At 43.1% G+C, this 25,693-nt stretch overlaps 1 protein-coding gene, 1 long non-coding RNA gene and 1 other non-coding gene across 3 annotated transcripts in view; all 3 read right to left on the bottom strand.

Annotated features, from left to right (window-relative positions):
* Positions 1 to 1,652: 1,652 nt before the first annotated feature.
* On the bottom strand, positions 1,653 to 5,124 carry LOC107116038. Its single transcript, XR_001482692.1, has 3 exons — positions 5,059 to 5,124; positions 3,183 to 3,240; positions 1,653 to 1,746 (listed from the first exon to the last, which is right to left on the bottom strand). It is a non-coding gene; the product is annotated as an uncharacterized LOC107116038 (long non-coding RNA).
* A 340-nt stretch (positions 5,125 to 5,464) lies between these two features.
* Positions 5,465 to 5,536, bottom strand: TRNAG-UCC. The gene has a single exon. It is a non-coding gene; the product is annotated as a tRNA-Gly (tRNA).
* A 2,313-nt stretch (positions 5,537 to 7,849) lies between these two features.
* Positions 7,850 to 25,693, bottom strand: part of IL17REL (interleukin 17 receptor E-like) — a 35,020-nt gene continuing 17,176 nt past the window's right edge. Inside the window, exons 4-10 of the mRNA XM_015417886.1 lie at positions 24,462 to 24,601; positions 22,770 to 22,841; positions 20,014 to 20,068; positions 16,052 to 16,215; positions 15,215 to 15,259; positions 10,723 to 10,780; positions 7,850 to 8,199 (exon numbers count right to left, since the gene is read on the bottom strand). Of these exons, the coding sequence (XP_015273372.1) occupies positions 7,850 to 8,199; positions 10,723 to 10,780; positions 15,215 to 15,259; positions 16,052 to 16,215; positions 20,014 to 20,068; positions 22,770 to 22,841; positions 24,462 to 24,601 (884 nt within the window). The remainder of the gene's footprint in view (positions 8,200 to 10,722; positions 10,781 to 15,214; positions 15,260 to 16,051; positions 16,216 to 20,013; positions 20,069 to 22,769; positions 22,842 to 24,461; positions 24,602 to 25,693) is intronic.

Here is a 25,693-nt window from a genome sequence, read left to right as displayed (position 1 = left end):
TCATCCCTGGCTAGAACAGCATCCGTTTATCCTGAGACAAGTATGGGGCAAAACCGGGAGGACCTCAATGTAATGTGGAAACAAAAGATACCCTGAGATAATTACAGGGGTGAACTCGAGTGTAGTGTAGAATGTAAATTTGGGGACAGGGCTGAACCAGGATTTAAGGTCTAATGCGGAAAGGACCACAGTCATCCCCCAATGCTCCTGAATGGGTTTCAGCTGTGAGACAAATGACAAATCACTGAGTGATGGCCTCCTGGGCCCAGGCCATGCCTGTATGAATCACCCACATTTTCTAATTCTGAACGGCTATATTTTAAGCCTCTAACTGACTCTTAAATGAAAGTATCTAGCAGAATATCCAGAAAGGTATTTTCAGGGCTGGCTTAAGGTGGTTTTCCCAGCCATAAATTTTATTTTGTTGTTTAGTTAGTTAGTGGAGCAGTGGAATAGACCATCAGGTCGCAGCCGATTTAGGGTGACCCTGTAGGGTTTTCAAGGCAAGAGATGAAAAGAGGTGATTTGCCAGTGCCTGCCTCTGCATAGCAACACCGGAATTCCTTGGTGGTCTCCCATCCAAGTACTAACCATGGCTGACCCTGCTTAGCATCCAAGATCTGACAAGATCAGGCTAGCCTGGGCCATCCAGGTCAGCAATTTGATAGTTATTCCCCATTTTCCCCCAAATCCAAAGTATCTTACAGCATCATTCTCCCCTTTAAAAAGATGATGCATCCTTTTTCTGAGGTTCCACTGTAACATGTGAAGAGGGTATTTGCATGTCTTCCTTACAAGGTGATGAGATCACAACTTGCACATCTCCTTCCCAGAAATGTAAAACAGAAGATTATTTACTTCCTTTAACAAGTTAAGCTGTTTTGAGAGAGGGCACCTCTCTTAACCCAGAGAAGGATGCTTATAATTCTTGGGTTCCTTCTCTGTTTAACAAGAAATCTCTAACAGGGAACTGTTTATCATTTTGCACCTACAATCCTTGCCCTCTACTTCCACTTATTTAATATACAACAACTTTTACTATTGTTGCTGGAACAATAACAGTACTGTGTACAGGCTGCATGCAATAGCTGTTTTAGATCCTCAGCAGCAAAAGAATAAAACGAATGCAGGACAATAAATGGGACTTTCCACCAAGAGAATATCCAGACTTCATTAAGTGAATGAGTAATTGCTTTGTGTTTTCATTGTAATGTCCAAAGGAGAACTTGGATGGTGGAAGTGGTTGAGCTTCAAATTTCCAGAAAGACTGAGCATCCTTTCTTTTCAATTCCTCTTTTGGACATTTTGGAGGGTGCACCAATGGCAGAATCATGTTGTTGTTGTTCAGTCGCACAGTCGAGTCCGACTCTTCGCGACCCCATTGCAAACCCACCTGTCGGTCCTTTTAAAAACTAGTCAATCCTACCCTTATCCTACCACTCTACTGAGTAAAGTGTGAAGCCTTCCTCCAGTCTAAGGAGCCTTCTTCCAATTTAAGTGGCTCTATGAGGAAGCCCTTTCTAGTATAACACAGCTCCACCCTCCCACAGTGAATAAACCTCTTTTTTCCCACTCTCTCTCCTGGTCATCCAAAATTCAGGATCCATGTTTCTGTCCACAAATTAGTACCTGGTAAGAACTGATGTCCGAGGAGAACCGTCATAACGACAAGAACAGCAAGCATTGCCACTGCGGAGAGGATGTTGAAAGAAGTCTCAAAATGTTGTTGACTTCGAGATGAAAAGGCTGCAATATTTTCCAAAAAAAAGGCCTTGTTTATTAGTAAAAATGTATAGATTGGCTCTTTAACTAGGGTGGTGTTATGCAGGGACACTGAAAGCCAGGAGCAAGCCAAGTCAAGCTCTGTTGTTGCTGGCAGAAGCTCTGAGCATGGTCAGTGTGGACCCAGCAGGCAGTCCCAATGACAGGTGTAGACTCCCTATCGCCTCATTCTGTGCTACCACCAGGTAGACCTGAGGCAGCACCACTCAGCTCAGACCTGGTTCATGGCCGAACAGGAAGATGCAATGGATGAATCTACATCCATCGCTGTTTGTTTGTTTATATTTCCATCTCACTGTTCCTCCAAGGAGATTAGGGTGGCATACAAACACCTTCCCTCCACCCTTTTACCTTTACAACAACCCTGTGAGGTAGGTTATCCTGAGCATGGGTGATTGGCCCAAGGACATCCAGTGAGCAGCATGGAAGAGTGGAGGTTTGAATCTGGATCCTCCAGGTCCTAGTCCAGTACTCTAACCACCATGCCATGCTGTACTTTTTACTGCTTGCCAGGACTGAATCAAGTGGCCCTAGTTGGGGGCTGCTCAGTACAACTTGTTCCTATGCTGTTTTAAAAGGCATCTGCCCCTGCTTAATAAGCAGACCCTTGATATCAAAATTCTCTTCATTAGAACATTTAGAATACTAGCTGTCTTGTTTCCTAGTGATCCCAAAGATGTTGTTAAACAATGAATTATTTGTGGACTCCACTAATACCATTTAAGACTTCTTATCAAGTCATTCCTTTCGTATCTTCCTCCACTTTCCTACTAAGGAATTGGTGCTATGGGATTATATGACTTTTGGGCAAGACTCCTCCACTCCCAAATCTACTTTCCATCCCTTTGGGCCCAGACATGACTGGCCTACCCAGTAAGATTCTGCAGAAAAGGGGAAACAGCATTGATCTCACACTTGGTAGTGTAATTTTCTTCACTGATTATGGAGGACCACAAGCAAAAACTTGGCAATTCTTGGGGCTGCCACCATGTTCCCAGAGAGGTCATGTTTGCAGGCCAGTGCCATGGCTAGGAACCAATGCGTGCACCTGGACAGTGTCTACATGACCGCCAAGATTGCATTGGCCTTTTTGAGCCTCTGCCATTATGGACATCTTTGGGCTCTGTATTCACCACTCCAAAGGAGATGCCAAGACACATGCCACCTTCAGGTGACCATAGCCCAGACAGGAGACCAGCAAAGGCCCCACACTCTCCAGAGGGGATTAGGTGGAGGCTGCCCTCATATGTCAATTAGCCCTGATCATAGCGCTCATGTATACATTTGCAAAGGATGAATGCAACCCCATGCTGATCTCCAGAACCAATTGATTCTGCTGCAGACCCAACAAAATGTTTTGTATGTTTTTAAGTAGCAGCTCTGTTATTGTCAACACTTACCACAGGGCAAACCACAGACATATGTAGGAATAGAATAATCCACATCTGTCCTCCATCCCTTGTAAAAGAAAGGAGGAAAAAGTCATTTCCATCTGATGCAAACATTATGGTATAGTTAATGAAGGTTTGTTTTAAACACAGATCTGCACTTTTTTCCTTGCAACCACTGCATGATATTAGGAACACGATCAGTTTAACTGACAACATGTGGCCAATTAGAGTGAGACTTTTATATAGGTCAGGAGCAATAATCTGCTTGCCTTTCAGCCCAGTTATTTCATTTGCCCTTTACCTGGTCAATATATATCACCTCAGGTTTTCTCAGGGAGCTTTAGCAAGTTCAACGCAAGGAGGAGAGAGCTGGGAGGAGCAAGGGTGATCAGGGCAACAAACTGTGTGCAGTTTAATTCCAGTTGTGACATTGGAATGCAGCCACCATGTCAGGAGGCAGGAGGAGGAACACAAGGCTGCCAAATCTGGGCCAGGACATTCCTAGAGGGTTGAGGGTGGTGCCGGGAGAAAGCGGTGTTTGGGGAAGGAAAGGAGCTCAGTGGGGCGGGGGGGTGATGCTACTTTAGGACTTCCATTTCTCCTAGTCTGTATGGGATACCTTTGCAATGGTCTGGGTGGGAAATGGGGGAAACTCAAGGAAAAACCAGGAGAGTAGCAACCAGCAAATGATGCTGTGCGTAAGGGAGAGGAAAACAGATGTCATTAAGAAGCTATGCTGCACCAAAATCCTCATGTTAAAAAGCCCTAATACCTCAAAAACAGTAGAACAAATAGATCTGAAATGTAGCAGTTAGAAATTCTTAGGGTTAGATGAAACCATTAGAACTTTCAAAAGTCATGGGATGGGGGGACTGCAAATTAAGAAAGCAGAAATTTAACTAATAAAAGTAGTATTGTAAATAGAATTAAAGTAGCTACGCGCATTTTCTCCTTTCAAGCTCAGTGCTCAAATATCTGGAAAGTACAGATTAAGTGGCATGACCATAATGCACTGAATTGTTGTTTGGTCTTGCAGAGTTTCCGTATCACTGGGTTTGACCTGCAGCTAATTGTCTAGAATGCAGAGAGGAGCACCCTGTACTGTGATCTGTTAACTAGATTTGGATCCTAACAAGTTAACTGCTATCCATACATCCAGGGCTATTTTTGGGCAGGAACGCACAGGAACGGAGTTCTGGCTGGCTCCCGAGTTGGCCATGCCCAGCAGGAACTCATAGGCATAATAGGCCACACCCAACAGCAAGAACTCATTAGGATTGGCTACATTAGGGGTGTGTGGCCTAACATGCAAAGGGTTCCTGCTACAAAAAAAAGCCCTGGTTTTTGACTACAAACAAGGTAAACAGAATAAGAAGCAAAAGGTTGGTGTGGCTGAATGACCACACTTCTGGTAATGTGGGGGTGTGGGCTAATATGCTAATGAGTTTCTGCTGTTGGGTGTGGCCTATTATGCTAATAAGTTCCTGCTGGGCTTTCTCTACCAAAAAAGCCTTGCATATATCTATGGATTCTGTGTTTGTAATCCATTTTGCTCAACTTTTACCCACTAAAGGATATCAACTATTTGTCACTCTACCCATCTTTTTGATGCTACAATTATAAAGAACAGATTAGGCTAATGGTTTTTCACCTTCACAGGTGGTGTGCCAGCTGGAAATGCTCTTGGGGGGTATATTTATTAAATAATTCATAAAAGCACTGATTGGGTGAGTTGCAGCATGTTTAGATAATTAATAATGCTCTTTACAAACTTCAGACATATCGTAGCCAGAGCCAGCATGGAGGAAGCAGACATGTTGCTTCCCCCTGCTGATAGTTATTTCCATGCAGCTACAAAATTAACCTTAAAAGGCAGGATTTGTACCTGAACGCAGATATTCAAACCACATGTTTTTCCTGAAATGTTGACATATGTTGACATTGAACCACCCTGGAGTGGGGGAGAAAAACAGGGAAGTCCATAAGCCTCAAGTCAACGTAGATGAATAAGCATGCCTTATTTCCTTATTCAATGCCTCTTATCTTTAAAGAAAAACTACAATGGTTTGCATTATGCTAGTTCTCTATTCATTGTGGGAAGCAGCTGGAGCAGCTGACAGAAATCCTGTTCCAGTTCCTTCAAGCCTTGTCAGTTGCCTCAGGTGAACACATGAAGCTACCTTATACCGAGTCAGACCATTGAGGTGAGTGTTGTCTACTTAGACTGGCAGTGGCTCTCCAGGGTCTCAGACAAAGGTCTTTCACATCACCTACTGCCTGCTCCTTTTAACAGGAGATGCCAGGGATTGAACCAGGGACCTTCTGTATGGAAAGCTGATGCTCTACCACTGAGCCACATTTCCACCCCTAAGAAACCTTTAGGACTCTGTCTGGACAGGATGGCTGAAATAGGCTAAATCACCATTCAGCTGTAAGTGAAGATCTTGTGCTTCTGGCCTCTTTTGTAAGAGGTGCTTGAAGGCCACTTCACATGCCTGCATTTCACAGCTTTCTTGTTTACTTGGCTACTTCAAAAGGCTATATCAATACTCCCAAATGCCATAAAGCACTACAGCTGAGTTCAGGCATCACAAATAAACCATAATTTGTTTGTTACAAAATCCAGCCAGAAACCTTCAGACTCGCACAGCCTCCCCACTCCTCACCCTCACACCATATCAAGATGGAAAGCTTTGTGGTACAGAAAGTCTTCAGTCCAACCATTATTTGCTGAGTACTTTAAAAAGAAGAGGAAGAAGAGATTAGATTTATACCCCACCCTTCACTTGGAGTCTCAGAGCGGCTTACAAACTCCTTTCCCTTCCCCTCCCCACAACAGACACCCTGTGAGGTGGGTGGGGCTGAGAGAACTCTGACACAAACTGCTCTTTCAGGAACAGCTGTGCCAGAGCTTGTGACTGACCCAAGGTCACATCAGCAGGTGCAAGTGGAGGAGTGGGGAATCAAACCCGGTTCTCCCAGATTAAAGTCCGCACACTTAACCACTACACCAAACTGGCTTGTATTTCTTGCATACAAACCAGAGTTGTAAGCCAGGAATGAACTGTTTAGAATCTGTGGATAAGAATTAAATTTCATATTCAGATGCCACAACACACTGAAGTTATGATCAAACCCTGTGTTCACATGGGCAGTTTGATCCGTTGCCTTTGCTGTTCCCTTATGGATTTAAAGGGCATGATCAGCCAGCAACATCTGTCTGTCGATTCCCAGTTGAACGAGTCCCCTTCCTCCCTCCTTGCTGCATGTTTCTTTGATACATGAGAAAGTCCAGTCTTGTTGGTCTGAGCTGGTTCCAAAATGTATTTCCTGCTGTCTGGTCGCACTCTTGCACACCCAAGCCATCAGGCAGGTCTGACTGATCTCGTCTGACTGATCTCGTTTTCCATCCACCATTTTTAAAAAAGTACTTAGCAATGTGTGTACAACTGCTTATTCGCACCTCTCCCCCCCCCCCCCGGGGCTGCTCAAAACTTTGTTTTCTTTTTAAAAACCCTAAAAGAAAGATGCCTCTGTTCTTCAGCTTTTTTCTGTCCTTTGGAGAAGGGGTAAATTGAAAAGATTAGAGGGAGGATGGCAGTCATATCCCAGCATTCTCAGCAAGCACTTGTGTGATTGCTCCGAAGGCAAACTTGTAAAAAAAAAATGGCTGACAGCCCCACGAACTACATATCCCAGCAGGCTCATCCGTGCTTGTGGGCATGCTCCGAGGACCAACTTTTTGAAAAAATGGCTGACGGGCTGACTCCATGCCTGCTGCTGTCTGATCACTCCAGGGCCAGTAGAAGCACTTTGAAGTGCACTAAAAGGGGTGAGTCTGATCACGATTCTCTGGTACAAAATAATCTGGTTTACTTAGAGGCAGGGCAACAGTGGATTGAAGTGCCTGTCTGAATGCAGACAAAAAATTTCCTCAGCAGGATAATCTTTCAGCTCCACTTGCAAGGGGAGGAAGAGGGAAGAATGGCTCATTTTCATGACAAATAAAATGTGATTTGCCTATGACATTTGAACGTATAAGAAAGAGCCCTCCTGGATGAGAACACTGGTCCGTCTGCTCTAGCAGATTTTTCACACAGTGGCCAATCAGTTTCCCTAGAGGCCCAACAAACTGGGCATAGAGGCCAAGGCCTTCACATGAAAACATGAAACTGCCTTATATGAAATCAGACCATTGGTCCGTCAAGGTCGGTATTGTCTACTCAGTCTGGCAGCTCTTCTCCAGAGGTCTTTCACACCACCTACTACCTGATCCAATTAATTGAAGTGCCAGGGATTGAACTGGGAACCTTCTGCATGCCAAGCAGATGCTCTGTCACTGAGCCACAGTTCCTTCTCCTGATGTTGCTTGCTAGCACTGGTATTCAGAGTTTTGTCCCTCAAATAAAGAAAACGTGATGGAACCTTTTGTCTTGTGAGCCCAAGCCACTTCATCTCTCTCAGTTCTGCATTTTCTAACATAAGGACAAGTGTTTCTATTACAAATCTATATAACTTTGATAATTCAGTGAGATGATGTAAAGGAAATGACTCAAAAATCAAAGGTGATAGCTCAATGTAATAAAATCTACATGATTTTCACAGTAATTTGGGCTGTACAAAACATAATGCACTTGAGAGGAGTTTTTTTATTAATTTACATTAGATATCCCACTTCACAGTAAATCCTGGCTACTGTCCAATGTTACGCAGTTCTCCTTATTTAGATATCTTGAGCTATGAGAATGTATATCTTGAGTTGTAAGTGTACTCAACTGGAGTACACAGATGTTCCCACTGCATATCATGCTTCTAAACATTTTTGCCTTGAGCATGCTGGATGCAATTAGAAGTTTATGAGAGAGAAAAAATGCACATACCACTGAGATTGACTGGGGTATTCCAGCAGAGTCACATGAAGACGACTCAGTTATGTTACAAACAAGAACTGAAAACTGTGCCTCAGTATTTGATGTGAAGGAAACTTGTATCTGTTCTTCCATCGCAGAGACTTTCATTGTCCAAGCTGAACAAGAAGAAATATGTCACTGACAATGTGATCCAAAGGAATCTTTCTCACATTGCTTTCCCACACAGTCTCATCTAACCCCTGGAAAGTTGATTCCCAGGTATCTGGGGGTTAGTATCCATGTTCCCTCGCCAGTCTTCTGACTTTGTCCTCCATCCAGCCCTTTTTAATCCCCCCCCCAATAGATCAAAAGGGGAGAAAGATTGCCACACTTGAATCTTCCTCCTTTTTTATCCCCATCCTGACAGCAGTTGGATGCCTTTTCATCAGCTGCTGTCCTGACCATTTTACAGAAAGAGCAACTAATTATATATGCTCCCTCAGGGTGTCCAAGTTCTCATAGAAACTCCCATTCCCACAAGAATCTGGACTCTCTCCCTGCTTCTTCTATGGCTCTACTCCACCATATTCTTTGACTGCCACTCAGCTGATAAGACAGCAATGGCCCGGAAACTTCCTTCATTGCAGCAGCTGCCCAAACCCTCCCCCATCCAGAGAAGTCACCAGTTGGAGGCAGGTAAATCATGCCCAGACAACCAAGTTATGGGACCTGCATAGGCTAATAGGCTGAGAGGCTGCAGTGGGGAAGGGAAATACAGACAAATAGCCCCCTCTCTCTTTTATTAGCCCATGTAAGTTGCAGGGCCACAGAATTCAACTTTCCCAGGGTTGGATGGAACTGCTGGGGAGAAATAGAATGTGAGAAATAGCCATGAACATCAATGCCTTCTATTGTTAGACTGAAGGATCCAACTAACTGTTTTGATCTACACCCAGCTTCATCACTGAGACTCAGAGCTGATAACCAACTGCCCATTTCTTCTACCAACTCTATGATACTGATTATTATTTATGGACTTTTTACAGATAGGATTATGTCCAATTACATAATTCTATCCCACGCATCAACATCTAAGCTTTGAACACAGCCTGCAAAGTTCCCAACCCAGTGCAATTCTAAGAGCCTAATTTCTAAACATAAGAGTGGCATCCCAGGAATCTCACATTTACAACATATACTAGACGTATAGATACTTCTACTGCTTCCACTGTAAGAGATGCTAATGAAACTTAATTATGTTTCCAGTTTGATGATTCTTAAACTCTGTTCTTTAAATACCCCATAGATGTCATAGGGTACCAACTAGTGTGATGACACCACATCTCCAGACCTAGAAACTAGAGAAATTTCACACCCTACAAACTTCTTTTGCTGTTTCTTATACTTTCATTTTTATAATTGAGGGTTTTTTTAAGAACTGATTAGTCTTCTTGTACTTTAATGAGGGCAATGCCTGGACTCAAGATCTCACCCAGCATTCATTTTGCCTGTTATAAGGCAATTATAGGTTTGAAGGAACCACACAGTAGACTTGAAAACAACTAAGAAACAGGACTGTTTCAGTGGTATGTGAGGCTTGGTTGTTTCTTTGATTTCCTTTTCTCTAGCCCTCTCATTATTAAAGTAACATAGGCTGCGGGCACACGGGCAGGAAAATGCAGGGGGGGGGAGCGTGGCTGTTTGCCCAGGGGCTAAAAACCACGCGGTTGCGCAAGCAGACCTACCATGGAGGTCCCGTGGAGGTCCCGTAGTAGGGGGGAGGTGCCAATCACTCCACAGTCCTGTGGCACGGCAAAGAAGCAGGGCGCAGGGCAAACGGGGTTGGGGGTTTTTTAAACTCAAATGTGCGCATGCTCCCTTGGGTGCTTGTGCGCATCCGTGGAGACTTTGGGGGAAAAAAACCCTTTTTGTGAGGGGACATGGGCAGGCGCCGGAACTACCACCGGAAACGCGATCAGACGCCCGCCCTTGCCCCGCGGTTTCAGGAAACTAGTACCTTCGAGGTACTAGTTTTTTACCGCGCATCTTCCGCGGGAAGCCTCGGGTTCACCACAGGAGCTCAACGCTTCCCAGATGTGGCGGTGAGATCGCGCTCGGAAAATCCGCCTATCTTCTGTCCCTCTAGCGTGCCTAATGCTCCGTGTGACCGCAGCCAAAGTTACTGGAGTGCTAGGTCCTGCAAAAGCATAACAATTACAAAGCGGGTTTCTTGTTTGACTCAGATTTATAACAAGGACCAGAAGGGCTTTTCACTTTTATGTATTGGCACATGGTGCCCCTGTTTGTTAGCTGCCCTGAGCCCATTCGTGGGGAGGGCAGGGTAGAAATTTAAATAAATAAATAAATAAATAAATAATAAACTATTTTTGACAGGAATAGCACCTAAACCCTACCTATCTTCAGAATACTTAAAGTACCTAATGAATTCCCTGCTTAACCAGCTGACCTCCTAACCCTTCTCCCACCAAAATCCAACAACCCCCAACTCTGTCAGCTGGCCAGCAGTTAAACTGCCAAACTCCACCATTTATTTTAACATTCCAATAGTCTATTTGAAAGTGATTGAACTGGAAACCATCCATCGCAGCTAGGTAGTTCATTATGCTAAGGTTACTTTGAATCCAATCAATCCATTATTCATGCAGAGAGATATTTTAGAACCATAATGAATGTTTTACCTTGGGCATTTCCATGAGCAAACGGGCATCTAACCCAAGAGCCACGCTTTGTTGTAAACTGAAACGTTTTAAAAAAGTGGTTAGTTGCATAAATTTTGCCCAGTCTGAATTTATAATTTCAGAAGAATGCCACAAAAAAAAGTTGAATGAATTAAATAATTAAAATCTGGATCTCTTGCCATATGATATATTCTGGTATGATTAATCCAAAACCCCATTAAACCCAAATGATAGTCCTTCACAGATAATTACTCAAGCTCATTAGATCCTTAACCAAAAATCTGGGTCAAATCAACCCAGACAAGTGGGGAAAAGTAATAAAACTGTTTTCAGTATTCTGTAACTCCATTTCCCTGAGATTTAATTGAAGCAATAACACTGTGGTGTTTTATACCTCTCTTTTAATTATTTATAAATTGCAAGGTATATTCAGCTGAATATTCATATTCCAAACTGCATTGAAGGAGAAACTGCAATTTTTCTTATTTTTCTTATATTTTCTCCATGGGATCTTTGCTGTTGTTCTATTCCTTTACTAACATGGGAAATGTTTTGAAAGATTAATTTTTATCTTGGCATCTCAATAGAACCCCCTTCCCTGATTTTTATTTCTACGACTTTTTTGGAAGTCCATTCAACTCCCTTACCAAATTAATAACATACATTTTTATTTGGGCAAGGGTTGAATGACTGATGACTGTATTATTACTCATATAAGTTCCCGACTGAGGAGTCAAAACAGAACTAAATAGGGAATGATCCTCAGTACTTTGAGCAGAGCCCAAACTAGCACTGGGTGGTTCTTCCTGACAACAACCTAAATAATTCAAATAGAATAATAAACCATTCATAAGATGGATGCTTTCTTAACTGCTCATCAAACTGTCTCTCAGAACCTTACTAATGGTGATTGCTTCAATCTTGCATGGGGACAGAGCCTTTTCTTCTTCACTTCCATTCCCAGTAGCACAACAAATGAGCAGTGATGAGAAAGAAAAGAGATGAAGGTCGAATCCACATGTGGGTTTCTTGCCGGTTTCCTGACATTTTCACTCCCGTCCCCCAACAAACTGTCTACATTTGAATCCACATGTGGGTTTCATGCTGGCAGTACACCAGTATAAAAATCAGTGTCTACATATAGTTCCCGCCCTCTGGTAGTGACTCCATTGTCATAGCCGCTCCGCACTGGTTTAAATGAATGCTGTTCTTTGCTGCTCTAACCCCTCCTTTCTGGTTTCGTTGCGCTGTCAACCTAATGCAGACATTTTTGAGCCGTTGCGCCACTAATTCTTAAATAATTCCAACTGGTGGTGCACAATAAACTAGACGGTAACTCGTGGTTCGATTCCAACAGTACTCTTTTCTCTTTTTACTAACTAGCCCCCAAAATAATTTTTTAAATTTTTATCTTGTTTTGAAGCTTTTATTTCTTGACCCCTTTTACAGACCGACTGAACATTTTTTAATTCACTACTGGTGCAGTAAGAGCTTACATTTATCTCAAAACGTTTAAATCCAGAAATGGTGTTTCTAATTTTATTCCCACTTGGCTCTATTTCCTCATAGCTATGTACCAGCCCTCAAATTTTATCTTCCAAAACTTATCTATCCACTTTCAAACCATTTATTTTCTTGAAACCCCCCCCCCCCCGCTTTATGGGACATTTTTAAGTTCAGGGGGGGATTTTGAGCTGTAGGAGGCACACTCAGCAGTAAAACACAAGACCTTATGTTTAGCTCAGTGGGTAAATTGGTTTGATTCCTGCATGGCTGCTTTTACTCATCGCTATGTACCAGTCCTCAAAAAATTTTATTTGAAATTTATCTGTTTATTAAATTTATAATCACTGAATATGACTGGGCAATGCACAGTCAGCAGTTTTTTCGAGTAAGAGCTTGCAGTTGGTTAAAAAAATTGCAATTACTGCCTTGTAGTCATGGCGTTTCTCATTTTTAAGTTCACAGGGGTAAGAATGACAGACCCTAGGAGTAACAGAAGTGTTTTGGGACTGGAATGACTGGCCCCAGAGTGGAATGACAGCCCTTGGGGGTAGCAGCAGTGTTCTGGGACTGGAATAACAGGCCCCAGAGTGGAATGACATCCTCTCGGGGTAGCAGTTGTATTCTGGGAGTGGAATGACAGGCCCAATGGTGGAATGACATCCCCTTGGAGTAAGAGGAGTGTCCTGGAACTGGAATGCCAGGCCTATTATTACAGTCCCAGGACACATCTCCTACCTCCTGGGCTGTCATTCCACTCTGGAGCTGGTTATTCCAGTCCCAGAATACTCCTGCTAACTCCAGGGGCTACCATTCCACTGTGGGGCCTCTCATTCCAGTCCCAGAACACTCCAGTAACCCCCAGGGGCCATCTAGTGATGAGCAATAGATTGTGATTAGATAACTGAAAAAAGACAAAGTGGACAGCTCCCCTAATGCTAACTTGAAAGCAGAGGTGCAGCAGTTCTAAACCACACGGGATAACAGCAGCACCAAGCTGATTCTAAAATGCATATGTAGATTCGACCGAAGAGAGGTACTTTCTGTCCATCTATGTACACCAAAAAACCCCATAATCCATCAACCAGGATTTAATCTCTCCTTATATATAATTGTGAAGTGGGGTGGCACTTTCCAGCTCTCCCATTGGCTGTGCAATGCGCTCCCTCAGCCATTGGCCCATCAGCCACCACTCAAGAGTACTCATGTGCCATTGGTCGGGTGCTGGGTCTGCTCCTCTTCCCCACCCACTCCCCCTTCAGTCACTGTTCCCTGTCAGAAGCACTGGCAAATGGCTGTGTCTCCTGATGAAGACAATTCTTCTGCCTGGCTCCTCTGTGGGACTAACTATTCCCTCAGTGGCTGTTGTGAGGAACTCATTGGGGCCAGTCCTGACTAGGGTTGCCAGCTCCAGGCTCCACCTGGAGGTTGGCTACCCTAGGCATAGCAGCGCTTCAGAGCAGGGAGTGCCAGACCCAGGTTCTTCCTGTGGAAACTGTAATTTCAGAGAAGTCACACTTTCAGTGTAACCCCTCTCCTGCCCACTGCCAGCTTGGCCATTTTCCTGTCAGAATAAATCATGCACATTGCTAGACAACCAAGCTTGGTTCTGTCAGTAAAACAGGGTTGTTGTGCAAGTCAAAAGGAGGAGAGGAGAATGATGTAAGCTTCTTTGGTCCCCATTGCAGAGAAAGACTAGTTTTCCTCATGGGGAACCATTGTTGCCAATCTCCAGGTGAGGGCTGGAGATCACTCAGAATTACAACTGTTCTCCAGATGGCAGAGATCAGTTCCACTGGAGAAAATGGTGGACTCTGTGTCCTTATACTCTGCTGAGATGGCCTCCTTATGACAGCCAATGTGACATAGCAGTCAGGGCTTCAGAGCACAGTAGAGGCTGCAGGTGTGGGGGAGAGACAGAAAGCTGAAGAGTCAGGGGCAGATAACGGCAGGTTGATGCTTGGCTGGAAAGGAGATAGGGTTGCCAACTCCAGATTGGGGAATCCCTGGAGGCTTGAGGAGTGGAGCCTGGAAAGGGTGAGGTTAGAGGAGGGGTGGGACCTCAGACAGGTACAATGCCATAGACTCCACCCTCCAAACCAGCCATTCCCTCCTGGGGAACCATTGTTGCCAATCTCCAGGTGGGGGCTGGAGATCACTCAGAATTACAACTGCTCTCTAGGAGGGAGGGGGAGGAGATAGAAAGCTGAAGTCAGAGGGGTAAATAAGGGTAGGTTGATAGTTGCCTGGGAGGGAGATAGAGTTGCCAACGCCAGGTTAGGAAATTTCTGGAGATTTGAGGAATGGAGCCTGGAGAGGGTGAGGTTAGAGGAGGGATGGGACCTCAGACAGGTACAATGCCATAAACTCCACCCTCTAAATCAGCCATTTTCTCCTGGGAAACCATTGTTGCCAATCTCCAGGTGGGGGCTGGAGATCACTCAGAATTACAACTGCTCTCTAGGAGGGAGGGGGAGGAGATAGAAAGCTGAAGTCAGAGGGGTAAATAAGGGTAGGTTGATAGTTGCCTGGGAGGGAGATAGAGTTGCCAACGCCAGGTTAGGAAATTTCTGGAGATTTGAGGAATGGAGCCTGGAGAGGGTGAGGTTAGAGGAGGGATGGGACCTCAGACAGGTACAATGCCATAAACTCCACCCTCTAAATCAGCCATTTTCTCCTGGGAAACCATTGTTGCCAATCTCCAGGTGTGGGGTGGAGATCACTCAAAGTTACAACCGTTTTTCAGGTCGCAGAGATCAGTTCCTCTGGAAAAAATGGTGGACTCTGTGTCATTATACCCTGCTGAGGTCACCACAGGAAATTGACGCTGAGTGCCCAAGGCCTGAGCACTCTCCCAGAGCCTCTTTCTAGGGTACGTTGTATTTATTTCCACAATAGGCGTTATTCCTAGTATTGTAATAAGCCTGAAATTTTAGTGCAATCCATTACAATCCATTACAGAAATCGGGTTAATTCAGAAGTAATGTACCTTCATGCAAAGTCTTGGATGTGCATCAACACGAGAATATTTTACCTGAATGAAAACAGAATGATTGGATAGTTAGCTATCGGCAGACTCTGAAAAGACAAACATCCATCCCACAAGTTTTTAAAGACCTAAAAAGATTATTCATTGATTTAAATTTGTATACATTTATTCACTGAGCTGAAAACAGAATTCTTAACTTGGTGCACACCAAGTATAGACACCATGGAACAATTCTATGTATAAATATCAAGTGAGATGCTCTGTATGGAAATTGCATAGTAATTCTATGGATGTACTCTGTGATCAAAATGTGGGAACCATGAGGACTCATGTGAGATCTTACTTGCCTCAGTCCCCCTCCCCACACTATCTCCACTTTTCCTTCCCATGGCAGCCCCTGCAGCATCTCTTCTCTGTCTGCATTCTTGTTTTTCAGTTCCCCTTTCCATCCCTCCTTTTCCCAGCAAACCCTGTGACATCTCCTTTTCTTCCTGCTTCCCCCTCCCTTCTTTCCATCTTTTTGCTGTTTTCAGTTTACACACACACACAAACACACAGTGACTGACACTAAACCAAGGCATGGAAACCTCAACAATATTGCTTGCGGTTGCCCGGCAACTTTCAAAATGACTGCTATTGTCGCATGACATCATTTTGCAAGATCCCAGTTGGCATTCTGTATTTTTAATTGCCATGTCTACAACAGGAGGGGACAATAAAAATGACAGCAGTGACAATGGCAAAAACAGAGTCTCAACCCTAGCCTCATCCACAGGGAATGATGAACCCAAGCACAAGAGTACCCATCTGTCCACAGACATACTCATCTGCACTTACTTTCTCTGGAGCTGTTTTTGAAGAGTTCATCAGATCAACACATTGATCACTTGTTTTCATCAGCCTACAAAGGCTGACATTGACATGAATAGGGCAGGCAGCTTCCCAAGTTAGAGTCTGGGTGACAGCATTATAAATAATGTCATCCCACAGGGCCTTGGTATCTGAAAGCAACACATAAAGAAATAAGGAAAATCTAAAACACAATATATTCCTCATACACTGAAGACAGTGACATGAATTCATTTTTCTCAAATGCTCATTAATTGCCTATTCAGGAATGGATGAAGGAAAGGTAGGGGTCTCAACACTGCCTCCACAAATGCCAGGGGATTTGAGGGAGGGGGCCACTGGGAGGGTGGAGCTTTGGGAGAATGTGATGTCATGGCTGGTGATGATCTTGGCTACCCATAAAAATACTACGTGGAGGGCATTTTTTTCTCCCAGTCCTCAATTCCTTGGGGGTGAGAAGCTGAAGCTTGGTAATTCCCCACCCTTGAAGGGTAGATAAGAGGCCTGGGGAAAGCCCATTGCTCCCAGCTGTGAGAAAAGAGAGAAAGTTCTGTCCACTCATGAAAGATGAGAAAGCACCAGTTCTTCTGTGCCCTATGATGATGACAGTGCAGGCTAGCCCGATCCCATCAGGTCTTGGGTAGTATTTGGAAGGGCAACCTCCAAGGAATACCAGATGCAGAGGCAGGCAATGGCAAAGCACTTCTGAAATGTCTGTTGCCTTGAAAAAAAGTCTAGCTGACCACCTAGTGGTGCATAATGCTAAACTAGAACTTCTGGCTGCCAAACAATCTTAGGATCTCTTGGCTATTCTACACACAACACCATGTGATAATTAATTAATTAATCAATCAATTCCATTAGATTGGAGACAATGGCACATCTGCTCCATGTGGCCATGAGAACTTTTATAAATGACTTTCTTGTTCCATACACAGGGGTTCATTGGCTGTCTTTGGATCACATGATGTTTTTACTGCACAACACTCCCTACAAGGTACACAACCCCAAAAATATGGCATGACCAAAATTCAGAAATTATGCAGACCTTTCCTAAAGTTCATGCACTTTGTAGACAAATCTGACCATCACAACAATACAGTGAAACCATTTTCTGGTCACTTTCCTAAATGCTTTGTTTAGGAATTTACAAGGCTTTTTTTGTAGAAAAAGCCCAGCAGGAACTCATTAGCATAATAGGCCACACCCAACAGCAGAAACTCATTCGCCAATTAGGCCACACCCCTGACAGCACAGCTCATTGGTATATTAGGCCACACCCCCATGTTACCAGAAGTGTGCTCATCCAGCCACATCCACCTTTTGCTTCTTATTCTGTTTACCTTGTTTGTTGTCAAAACCAAGGGCTTTTTTGTAGCAGGAACTCCTTTGCATGTTAGGCCACACACCCCTAATGTAGCTAATTCGAATGAGTTCCTGCTGTTGGGTGTGGCCTATTATGCTAATGAGTTCCTGCTGGGTGTGGCCAACTTGGGAGCCAGCCGGAACTCCGTTCCTGTGTGTTCCTGGGAAAATAGCCCTGGGAATTTATTATATTGAGATACAGTGAGTTTCAAGAGGATGAAATCACTGAAGGTTGACTGAAAGAGGTAGAGTCACTATTCTGATGGTAGGGTCAGAGATAATTCATGAAGCAGTTGCTACCAGCTTCTGCCACCAAGCATCACTGAAGAGTATTTTTATTGGAAAGTGGCAGGAGGTGGCATCAGGGCTGCTGTGTGGCAGCATGATAAAGCCACTCAGCTACCAAGTAGCTATCAGTACTTAGCACAGCCCAGTGATAGCATCTGACTGCTGCTTCCAAGGGAGAGAGTCTTTCTTGCCAGGAACAGTGAAGCTATAAGCAGCTCCAACTAGAGAAAGGACAGAGATCTGTCCCATCTGAGATGTGGTATATCTGAGAGATTACTGTTGTTGTTGTTATTGTTGTTTCTGTGGCATTGTACTGTTGGGTGTGACTTACATTGTAAGCCACCTTGAGGTCTGCTTGGCAGTTGGAGTAGAAGCATTTTCAAATAAGACAAAGTAACATAGGGCTGCGATCATACACACAATTAGACCTGCCATAGGCACAAATGCCGGGCGGATTTAAAGGGCGCGATCAGACAACATCTAGGAAGCACCCTGCAGCCATCAGCAACCAGTTCTGCTCCACTGCAGAAGAGGAGTTAAAAGACACCAGGGAAAATCCAGTAAAACACGGATTGTGACGGGCCACGGATGGACTTTCCCCTGTCTGATCACTCCAGCACACTCTCATGGCATCAGGATGGTCTGATCAGGCCATCCCAACTCCATGCTGTTGTTGTTTCCCCCCTTCTCAGTATGCACATCATTGCACACTCCATAGGGAGCCCTCAGTGCAGAGATGTGATTCATCGATTCCTCGTTTAAGCGCATTGAAAACAAACAGCAAAAAAAAAAAACCCGACTCACCCATGGTTGCGTCTGATCATGCAGTGGCGGACTGTCCCCACAGCTTCCAAGGACTGTGTGATCACTCAACTGCGGGTCAAATTCCTCCAGAGGAAATAGCCTCACTTCCCCCTCCCTCCGTTTTTTTTTGGCACATGTGACCGCAACCTTCACTGTGTCAAGTCACTGCAGCCATAAACCTCCAATGTGTTGCAATCAGGGCTCCCTCTAAGCTGTGGAGTCTTGCGAGCAAAAAATCTACTTTGTGAGCTACTGGCATTAAAGTTGTGAGTAAGCAATTTGGCTACTGCATAAATTAGTTTGCTCTGGAGCCATCCTTCCTGAGCGAAGACAAGAATGTGTGAGCTGGAGGCTAAAAAACTGTGAGCTAGCTCACTCTAACTCACCTTAGAGGGAACACTGGTTGCAGTAGTTGTCCCTGTGCCTATGGTACCACTCTGGTAGGGCTACTCTATCCTCACCCTTCATTAATGATACCTAGTGGCAAAAGCTAGTAGTCTTTCAGCAAAACTGCTGAGTGAGCCACCTCTGGGCAAGCAGTGTGGAGAATACTGAACACGATGTTATGAGATTTTTGTGTTCTGAATGGAGCTGAAGGTCTGACAAATGGATGCCAAAGAACTTCCATGATTTGGTAAGGTACACTAACTAAAATGAGTAAGAACTACTCCTCTATAATAAGCTTACTATTTTATTTAAAACATTTTAATGCTGATTTTCCACCTGATCAGGTTCCCCAAGGTGGCCCACGTAAAAACATTAGGACAATTAAAAACAACATTAAAATTATAGAATAATTTAACAAAAACACATCAAAACACTAAAACCAGGCAGGAGGGCCAATAACCAGTATTTGGGATATGCCAAATGAAACAAATTCTGCCCACAAGACATGATTAATATTTAACATTTTATAATGCCAGGAAAGTGGTAGGTATCAGCCTTTGTAAACATCTACAGTGTATAATTTATGTACCCACAATAAAGAAAGACAATTATTTAGTTTGGAGCTTCCTCATTGCTCACATAAATTAATCCAAACTGAATTCCCTCCAAACAATGCATGGTGTTTTCCCTTTATAAAGAAACTCATGATAAGAAAGGGCCTGTTATACAAAAAAAATTAATTTAGACAACCACCTACTGAGAGTACTTGATATATATCAAAAAAGCTGAAAAGAGTATCCCACAAAAGGCAATTGTTTCTAATTAAATATGCTACTCTTTATGAAAATATATACTGAAGGGGTATTTAATGCATTCTGCCAGTTTGATGCAACTGTAAATAGTGTAAAATTATATATCTAGAGTTCCAGCAGTGGACGTTTTGCCCTTAAACACACAAGGGTAGTGCTGAAAAGCCCACTTCTGAAGCCCTGGGACTTGCTCTTAGGTAAGTATGTCTCATCTAATTGACCAGTCACCCTGCAACTTAGCTGCAATTCAAAAAGTGTATAGCAAATATTTAAACACAGGAAACACAATTCACTTACTATTTTTAAAAGGACACATCTGCATTCGTCGTGCATCTGGAATTGCTGGCCAGGCCTACAATCCAATTATTTTTTCCCATTAGTTAAAACAATCCATTCCAAATCTGTTTTCATGCCATCTTCATTCATGTCCTGTGTATGCTCACCCATCACTCACAATACAATCCAAAATAGAGTTATACTCTGACAGACTACACTTTAAAATCTCAGAAGTGCTATGTAAACAGGTAATGGACTATGAAGGGTTAATTCCTCAGAGAGCCTTTAACTCATTCTTTATTTGTTATGGCACCAAGCCAGCAAATCAGTAACATTATATATAACTGATATAAACAATTTGTTGAAATATAAAAACCATGCTTTAAAAGGTTAAATAATCTTTTCTTTGCGGATACAGTAACTAGCTGCACAGAATTTAGGTACATGTTTGGTAATGATCTGATTATCATCTGATCATAAGTAATTGACATAGTCAGAGTCCATCAGGTCAGGCATTTCCTTTACCAGAGATAAGATATAAATTTGGCTCGAACCAACTTGTACCATGGGCACCTGAGAAGCATATATTCAATATTTTCAACTTCTCCCATATCATATTGACAAAGTCTCTAATCAAAAGGTATCTTCCTGTATCTCCCCCAAGGACAGCTGAGGGAAGGGTCAAGCATCTAGCTAAGGTGAAAGCTTTTCTTGAGTGACAGGCTGCTTGAAGGAATTTGATTGGTTAGCATCAACTGAGCAGAGAAAGACTTGAGCACTAAATGCTGAGGAAAAATTCAGTTTGAATTCAGTCCTAGGGGTGTGCAATTTTTTTAATTGATATTTTTCAGCTTGGGTCTATTGGACCAGAAAATTTTTTGGCATTTCCAAAAAATCCAAGATCCCAATACCAGTATGGCATTCAGATCTGGGATTTTTCAGAAATACCGATTTTGGGGGGAGGTCTCTCCCAACTGCACACATATCCTGGCTGGGATGGCTTCTCCTGCAGCATGGTTTAAACCCCATCTTCTTGTTCAGATGCCCCCAGAGAGTTGCCATTTTTACTCTCTTGGAAGCACCAGAGGTCCAGGAGCTTGGGTACAAGGAGTTTAGGTACAAGACAAAGTATCCCAAGCCTTCTGGAAACCAAAAGAGTCAGTGAATATTCAAAAAAAGTGTACTGGAGTGTTTGGGAAACACTGAATTAAAAGCCTCTCAACTTAACTTTGAATTATTTGAAACATATGAACTGAAGTCTGTGCATGTACTGATTTACCTCAGAGTTCTTTACTGAACATCCTCAGAAATTTTCCCCCTGATTTCAGTTGACCTTTCCCCCTCTATGTTGAATAAACTATTTTGTTATTTTTGAATTTCAAAAAGCCTTGAGTGCCATTTCAGCGGTTTAAGTTGAAGGGTGAACTCAACCCTTCCCTCAGGTTCCTGGGCTGATCCAGCATCAAAATGTCAGACTGTGACAGGGTGGCACAGCCATAGTTTCTTCAGGGAAGAAGAAAATAGATAGCTAGGGCAGCTTAGTCAGACAGAGAAAGTGGAAGAGGTGCATCACATATACATTTCTGAAATTCACTGAAGTAACTCTACTCAGGATACTGTAAAACACTGCTTGAGGTAGTCTCTACGGGGTACATTTCTTGTGGAGGAAAGTGTGCTAGATAGATTTAAATGCTTGAGTAAAACTCTGTTCATTTATAGAAGTGAAGGGCGGACAGATGCTTTAAAAAGGTGGAAAAGTCAGTTTTTAAAAATGCCAGTTTTAAAAAAGTCAGTTTTTAAAAATGCCAAAGTAATGTTACTTCACATGACCAGTCTGCTTCAGAACCAGCTCTCTCCCAGGCAAAAGTGCTTATTTGCTCCTGTCCTTGTCTATAGTTTCTATGGAAGGAAAACTAATTTCAGTCTCTCTGTGCCCTACAAATAGGATGAAATGTATCTTCCAAGGAGATTTTTTTAAAAAAACAGCCAGGTATCCTCCTTGAGTATTCAAGTAGTGTAAACACAACACCTACACTCCTTAAATAATTGTTAAATAAGAGATCCCCTCAAAAAAGTGCCCATGATCCATCACTTTGAATAATAGGCACAACAGGCCTGATCAAATGGTTGTTTCCCTTTGGTATGAAAGTATTTCTAGTGGAGGAAGAGGAGGAATTATTTTAACCAATTCTCCCCTCCCACTCCGATCTCACATCACACCCTCCATTGTTCTTAGGGATCTCCTGAACTCCAAGGGTAGTAGTATGGGCGGGGGTGGAGGCTGCCGATTCTATTCATGCATCACTGGATTAAACCTGATCATTTTAATAGTACCATTTTCCTTTCTCCATGAGCACATCAAAAACATTTGCAAAATTACTTTTAGAAATAAGATTATATTTATGTAAAGCCAGGATTTAATTTCTAAAATAGAGATGCTGGGTTCTGGAATGTGTTCCCTCTGATCTCAACTAGATTCAAGTGCAGTAAGGCCTTAGAGATCAACAAGAACCCTCTGATCTCAGAAACACTTCCCCTAAATCCTAGATCTATGGGATTCCATGAGGAATTCTCCTCACACAATCTAGGATTTAAGATGATGGCAAAATAGAACTGGTGTTTCACACAATTCTGGAAAGATTTCTGCCAGCATGTTGTTTGGTTGGTTCCTATGTAAAGATTTTGTCCTCTTAGAATAATCATAATGCCCTTTTAAGGAGGAACTCCTTTTTTAATCCAAATTACACATAATAACAAAACATGCAAAAAATACTTACCTCAATGCACAGGCAAGGAAGCAGCTGGGTAAACGGCAAAGAAATTGATTTTACCAGGTCATTCCTTTGAATCTGAAATTGTAAAATAGCAGCAGCAAGTCAAGAATTTCTATTTATTTGGTTTTGTTTTTAGACACTTCTATCTGCCTTGAATCTACAATTTCCAGTTTTCTCAAAACATAACTCAAGATATAGGAAACATCCCTGTAAGGAAGGCCAGCATTATTTTTCCACCCCCATCCCCACTGCAGATGGGGGGAGAAGGTCAAGACAGAGGGATTTGCCTCTGGTTGCTGAATGAGCTCATGACTGAGATGAGATTTGAACCAGCAATCTCTTTGATCACAGTTCATTCTCTTAGCCTCTATGCTATTCCAGCCCCTGATTAAAAACCTTCTTCTACACAATTATTCAAAGAACAGCAGCCCTACCCCTCCCTTCCATGTGGTCATCATCTGGTCACCAGATAAATGCTACAAAGACACACACATAAAAACAGGCAGCAGAGAATCCAACAAAAGTCAGCCCAAGACTCCACTTATATCCATGGTTTGCAGTCCTTTCAGAGTCAAGTGTTCCCTCTAAGCTGAGTTAGTGTGAGCTAGCTCACAGTTTTTTAGTCTCTGGCTCACACATTTTTGTCTTAGCTCAGGAAGGATGGCTCCAGAGCAAACTAATTTATGGAGCAGCCAAATCACTCACTCACAACTTTAATGCCAGTGGCTCACAAAGTAGAATTTTTGCTCACAAGACTCCACAGATTAGAGGGAGCATTGGTCATGACCCACTTTAAACTTGCAGGCTGCAGAATGGGATCCACTGAGCCACAAACCTGTGACACCAGAAAGAGGGCCAGCCAGAGTTATGACTACAGTAGAAGAAGAAGAGATTGGATTTATACCCCGCCCTTCACTTGGAGTCTCAGAGCTGCTTACAAACTCCTCTCCCTTCCCCTCCCCATAACAGACACCCTGTGAGGTGGGTGGGGCTGAGAGAACTCTGACACAAACTGCTCTTTTTCAAGGACAGCTGTGCCAGAGCTTCTGACTGACCCAAGGTCACATCAGCAGGTGCAAGTGGAGGAGTGGGGAATCAAACCCGGTTCTCCCAGATTAGAGTTCACACACTTAACCACTACACCAAACAGTAGTGTCAAAGCCATGAGTGTGGGCAGGAGAGAGTCAGAGCCCACCCAGAAACACAAGGGTTCCAATGTTCCCTCTAAGCTGAGTTAGTGTGAGCTAGCTCACAGTTTTTCAGCCTCCGGCTCACACATTTTTGTCTTAGCTCAGAAAGGATGGCTCCAAAGCAAACTGATTTATGCAGTAGCCAAATCATTTGCTCACAACTTTAATGCCAGTAGCTCACAAAGTTGAATTTTGGCTCACAAGACTCCACAGCTTAGAGGGAACATTGGTTAGAGCTACAGAGGAATCCTCTTGACAGCTGCATGATTTCACCTCACCATCCTGCTGCTCATTTCAGTACAAATGTAAAAAAGAGACATGATATTCTTGCTCACTATTCAGCTGGTGCTTCCAAGAGACAGTAGAAATGGCAGCTCTGTGGGGGCAACTGAACCCAAAAATGGGGTTCTACAACCCACCTGAGGGTCTCAAGCCATGTGATGAAGACCACTGGCTTAGATAAATTATTTCCATAAACCATTTTTAGTACATAGTAAGTACTTACCAAAGACACCAATCCCACATCCTCACACACAAACCACTGGTGGCATAAACGGACATAATAATCGACATTTTGGGCCACATTGGATATGTTCAGCAATATGGTATGTTTTGCTCTGTCCACTTCATAAGCCAATTTTCCAGCTGCAATTTTTTTCAAAATGAGCCCATTACAATCATAAACATTCCTACTTGTACTTTTGTTAATGTTGTCCAATATTATTAAAAGCCTGAAATTCCAAACTCAATGGGAATATAAATCTCAGTTCATTTCCATCACTTTAACATCACTGAATTACCATTTCCCTATTTGACGTACAATGTCCAGAAGGTTAGGACTGATGCTTCGCCCTGACATGAACCCTTTTCAATAGGAGGTCAGTGAAATCTTGAAACTATGAGGTTCCTCTTTTTAATATAATTTGCTGGTTTTCATGGAAACTGGATTGTGAAATGACCACAAGATGGAAATACTGGAATTCTTCACACCTCGATGAGTTGGAATCCATGGATCGGTTCTTCTAGTGGAGGAGCTTTCCTCCAGCACAAGAAGTCAAGGTAGTGTCAAGGGAAGAGGGAAACAACAGATTTATGGGATCCAACCCAATATACCTCTGCATGGTTTTTAGTTCTTGTCTTAGTGCCCCTCCTTATCTATTTGTCACCCATGTTCATATAACAGTCGTTTCTACTATGCAATTCCCAGCCAAATCCCTACAAATCCTAAAACTGAAAACCATCCACATTGCAATAAATATTGGCCTGTGTTTACACAATAGGAGTTAATTATTTTGATCAGAGTTTGAGTTTTATGGCTGATAATAGGGCTATAACACTGGTGCCGCTGATCTTAAACCATATATTTAGGATTGCGTACAATGGTTGTCAAGATTAGCTATCTAATCTTGGCCACCCAGATGAAACTATCTATCCTTGGCCACCAGGTAAAGTACCCATCCCCTCCCCATCCATTCAGTGGAGACTTATTAGTGTTTGAAATCGCTAACCTGAGACTTTGCTACTCTTGTTGCCTCCATATGGTCCTTCTCCCAGTCCTCTTAAAGCATGTTGTAGTTCCCGATGACCCAACTCTTGCCTGTTTCATAGCATCATAGGGTCAGAAGAGACCCCTCAACTCATTCTCCAACTCCAAGGCAAAATCTACCATAAATATACCACATGCAGGTTAATCCACAAAATCCAAAAAAGGTGGATAACATCAAAGGTCTCTACTGA

This window comes from Gekko japonicus, unplaced genomic scaffold (assembly GCF_001447785.1).
Source record: "Gekko japonicus isolate JY-2015 unplaced genomic scaffold, Gekko_japonicus_V1.1 scaffold528, whole genome shotgun sequence".
Taxonomy (NCBI): domain Eukaryota; kingdom Metazoa; phylum Chordata; class Lepidosauria; order Squamata; family Gekkonidae; genus Gekko; species Gekko japonicus.
Note: the sequence above shows the minus strand (reverse complement) of the source record. Positions and strands in the feature narration are given on the sequence as shown.